The 5000-nt window shown below is 48.4% G+C and overlaps 1 protein-coding gene across 1 annotated transcript in view; it reads right to left on the reverse strand.

The window, feature by feature from the left end:
• Positions 1-15: 15 nt before the first annotated feature.
• The window catches only part of LOC138950479 (mannosyl-oligosaccharide 1,2-alpha-mannosidase IA-like), a 35063-nt gene continuing 30078 nt past the window's right edge, over positions 16-5000 (reverse strand). Inside the window, exons 8-10 of the mRNA XM_070322204.1 lie at positions 4194-4298; positions 3242-3417; positions 16-301 (exon numbers count right to left, since the gene is read on the reverse strand). Coding sequence (XP_070178305.1) covers positions 86-301; positions 3242-3417; positions 4194-4298 — 497 coding nt within the window. The 3' untranslated portion in view covers positions 16-85. The remainder of the gene's footprint in view (positions 302-3241; positions 3418-4193; positions 4299-5000) is intronic.

Genomic DNA, 5000 nt, shown 5'->3' on the forward strand with positions numbered 1-5000 from the left:
CTCTCTCTCTCTCTCTCTCTCTCTGTGACAATCACCACAACCCCACCCCACCCCCTAACACGCATAACTATCACCGCCTCCCATATCACTTCTTGCCGTGTACAGGCAGGGGATGAGCCTCTGTATTGAACACCCAGGCGTCCAGAGGGAGCAGGCTGTCGTCGGAGAAGATGAGGAAGAGGTACTTGAGGGTCTCGGCCAGGAAGTAGCTGGGCTGGTTGTCGGCGAGGCGTGGATTGGAGTCATACACGTCGTGTATGGTCGAGTAACCCGTGGCCGTGTGGCAGTGCTTTTCCAGGGCCTGTAACAATTGAATAATACAGTGGAACCCCCCTTTTACGACAGCCACAAATCTGAGAAAATCAGGTCTTAAAAAGGAGGGAGTCTTAAAATGGGGGTACATTTACACAGGATATGAATAGGAAATAAAAAAAACTGAGGTCTGAAAAGGAAGGCAGTCTTAACTTGCGGGGGGGGGGGGGGGGGGGAGGGGGAGGGTGTCTTAGAAAGGGAGTTCAACTGTAAGATAAGATAAGATAATTTTAAAGGTACTGAACTTGTCAAATCCAGGTGCACGGAGCCCCTGGGGCTTTTAGTCATACCTCAGGCAGCTATCCGTTAGAAGAACTACCAAGTTTCATTGACTTGCACCCAAAGAGTCAAGAACTGCGATTTTTTTACGAATTAATTTCGTACTCGGACCCGGCTGGTCTTGACCTATTTTTGGATCTAAATTTAGATCAGGTAGATCACCACATCATGCACAAAAAGACACGTCACTAAAGCAAACTATGTCAGACGTCATCGTGAGTTTGTGTAAAACAAAATGGAGGCCGGAATCACTCAGTTGAATCGAACTCCGACCAAACACCACGTAATAACTAGGTTAATTTATGCACTCGCGTGAACAAGAAACTGTCGAGCTTCACAGATGTCGTCGTTGGGTAGTTTTGGGTTTGTTTTACTACCATAGGAGGATTTTTGAACTGTAAATGCACTCAGCTGCAACAAAAACGCAAAACGAAGGCTGTGAGCTGCACTGTGCCTTTAATATGCAGTTTCATTTTGGAGATATTTCTTTAGGCACCACATCGCATTTCTAATAACACAAACACAAGATCATAAAGCATCAATTGTTTGTTTGTTTGCTTAACGCCCAGCCGACCACGAAGGGCCATATCAGGGCGGTGCTGCTTTGACATATAACGTGCGCCACACACAAGACAGAAGTCGCAGCACAGGCTTCATGTCTCACCCAGTCACATTATTCTGACACCGGACCAACCAGTATAAAGCATAATCGGAACATAAGTAAATATAATCAGTGGGTCATGGCTGGGGTTATACACGTCTTGTAGGCTCGAGTAACCCGAGTCTTTTCCAAGGCCTGTAACAATGAAATGTGATCAGTGGGTCATGGATTGGGGTAATACACGTCTTGTAGGCTCGAGTAACCCGAGCCTTTTCCAAGGCCTGTAATAATAAAATGTGATCGGTGGGTCATGGCTTGGGGTAATACACATCTTGTAGGCTCGAGTAACCCAAGCCTTTTCCAAGGCCTGTAACAATAAAATATGATCGGTGGGTCATGGCTTGGGGTAATACACGTCTTGTAGGCTCGAGTAACCAGAGTCTTTTCCAAGGCCTGTAACAATACAATGTGATCAGTGGGCCATGGCTTGGGGTAATACACGTCTTGTAGGCTCGAGTAACCCGAGTCTTTTCCAAGGCCTGTAACAATAAAATGTGATCGGTGGGTCATGGCTTGGGGTAATACACGTCTTGTAGGCTCGAGTAACCCGAGTCTTTTCCAAGGCCTGTAACAATAAAATGTGATCGGTGGGTCATGGCTGGGGTTATACACGTCTTGTAGGCTCGAGTAACCCGAGTCTTTTCCAAGGCCTGTAACAATAAAATGTGATCGGTGGGTCATGGCTGGGGTTATACACGTCTTGTAGGCTCGAGTAACCCGAGTCTTTTCCAAGGCCTGTAACAATAAAATGTGATCGGTGGGTCATGGCTGGGGTTATACACGTCTTGTAGGCTCGAAAAACCCGAGTCTTTTCCAAGGCCTGTAACAATAAAATGTGATCGGTGGGTCATGGCTGGGGTTATACACGTCTTGTAGGCTCGAGTAACCCGAGTCTTTTCCAAGGCCTGTAACAATAAAATGTGATCAGTGGGCCATGGCTTGGGGTAATACACGTCTTGTAGGCTCGAGTAACCCGAGCCTTTTCCAAGGCCTGTAACAATGAAATGTGATCGGTGGGTCATGGCTGGGGTTATACACGTCTTGTAGGCTCGAGTAACCCGAGTCTTTTCCAAGGCCTGTAACAATAAAATGTGATCGGTGGGTCATGGCTTGGGGTAATACACGTCTTGTAGGACTCGAGTAACCGGAGCCTTTTCCAAGGCCTGTAACAATAAAATATAATCAGTGGGTCATGGCTGGGGTTACTACACGTCTTGTAGGCTCGAGTAACCCGAGCCTTTTCCAAGGCCTGTAACAATGAAATGTGATCAGTGGGTCATGGATTGGGGTAATACACGTCTTGTAGGCTCGAGTAACCCGAGCCTTTTCCAAGGCCTGTAATAATAAAATGTGATCGGTGGGTCATGGCTTGGGGTAATACACGTCTTGTAGGCTCGAGTAACCCGAGTCTTTTCCAAGGCCTGTAACAATAAAATGTGATCAGTGGGCCATGGCTTGGGGTAATACACGTCTTGTAGGCTCAAGTAACCCGAGTCTTTTTCAAGGCCTGTAACAATAAAATGTGATCGGTGGGTCATGGCTTGGGGTAATACACGTCTTGTAGGCTCGAGTAACCCGAGCCCGTGCGGCAGTGGTTTTCCAGGGCCTGTGGCATGAATGGAATGTGATCGGTTACACTGACACACTCGCCGACATGCGAGACTATTCCTCCACCCGAAACACTCACACAGCTTTAATGATACCCCTCCCCCTGCTACACACAGGCACACACATACACTCACGCACAAAAGCACGCACTCGCTCACACACGTATGCGCGCATGCCCGCACACACACACGCACGTACACACACACACGCACATACACCCCCCACCCACACACACACCTGTACAGCCTTCAAGGTCCAGTCTCTGTATTTCTGTTGCTTGGAGTTGGTGAGACGCCGCAGGTAGAAGTATGTCTCCACACACACACACACACCACAGACTCACAGCTTTCACCCCTCCCCCCCCCCCCCCACCATACACACCTGTACAACCTCCCAGGCCCAGTCTCTGTACTTCTGTTGCTTGGTGATGCGCCACAGGTAGAAGTATGTCTCCACCACTTCGGGCCGCAGGAAGTGTGCCTTGACACTGAATATCCCCGACACTGCGTCAAGATCGCCGCCGTTGAATTCGAAATCATCCGGTCCCAGCTTCACCGCTGTAGAGAATGTCCCATTTTGCTTAAACAGGTACGACACTGACACGGGTTAAAACGATACGACACCAACATGCGCGAAACCTCTGGTGAAAATATGCGACACCAACACAGACGCGATATCAAAATACTTCACATAAACGATTGCCCACTTATAAGACGTGAGTCTGGATTAAAAAAACAACAACACAGAACGTCATGAAATCAAGATTTCTTTTTATTTAGTAAAAAAAAATTAAAAAAATTAAAATTGGGCCCAAGGACAAAAAAAGACAGGTGTAGACTTTCAGACTGAAATATACCCCCCATTGAACTTCCATAAAAACATACATTCTCCCACGATGAGACCGACAGACAGACAGACAGACATACAGACCGACCGACAGACAGACAGACTGCCATACAGACCGACAGACAGAGAGACAGAGATCGACCGACCGACCGACAGACAGACAGATAGAGACTGACAGACAGACAGACAGACAGAGATCGACCGACCGACCGACAGACAGACAGATAGAGACTGACAGACAGACAGACAGACAGACAGACAGACCAACAGACAGACAGACCGACCGACCGACAGGTAGACCAAACGACAGACCAACCGACAGACCAACAGACAGAAAGACAGAGACAGACCAACAGACAGACAGACAGACAGACAGAAACAGACAGACGGACAGACCGACCAACCGACAGACCCAACCGACAGACCAACAGGCAGACAGACACTGACAGTACGACAGACAGACAGACAGACCACACGTGCAACCTACGCGTTCTTTGGTAAGACTGGCGACACGTGTGGGCGATGTCGGCACCCAGCTGAAGATACCCCCGTTCGTCCTTCGTGTCCCGAGCGCTCAAGGCTAGCGTTCCTCCTGAAAGGCACACAACGTCTTCTGGATGACACAAGTTGTTTGACGCCCTCGCGGTAAAACCATTTAGGGCAGGTTCATAGAATACTGCCCGTCTTGATCTGTGTCAAATGTCTTATTTTGGTCAAAAACGTACCGTCGGACCTGCCCTGGCGACCACCTCTCAATAACGACCACATCTCGATAACGACCACCTCTCAATAACGACCACATCTCAATAACGACCACCTCTCAATAACAACCACCTCTCAATAACAACCACCTCTTGATAACAACCACCTCTCAATGACAACCACCTCTCAATAACAACCACCTCTCTATAACAACCACCTCTCAATAATGACAACCTCTCGATTACAACCACCTCTCTATAACGACCACCTCTCAATAATGACCACCTCTCAATAACGACCACCTCTCAACAATGACCACCTCTCAATAACGACCACCTCTCAACAATGACCACCTCTCAATAATGACCACCTCTCGATAACGACCGCCTGCCAAACGGTTGTGTGACGTGTCTAGTGTGTTGGCGAAGTGTCTTGTGCTTGTCACTTCTCGCTTTCAGCCCTCACCGCTGGCTAGCACCGTCTGTCCTTTTTAGGACAATGCGAAAAGAGAGCAGAATGCGTCAGTCTCTCCTGCCAGTACAATAACCTCTCCACAACAAGCCCTATGTAGTGCCTCCATCGCGGCGACAGG

The sequence above is a fragment of the Littorina saxatilis genome, linkage group LG16 (assembly GCF_037325665.1).
Source record: "Littorina saxatilis isolate snail1 linkage group LG16, US_GU_Lsax_2.0, whole genome shotgun sequence".
Classification (NCBI taxonomy): domain Eukaryota; kingdom Metazoa; phylum Mollusca; class Gastropoda; order Littorinimorpha; family Littorinidae; genus Littorina; species Littorina saxatilis.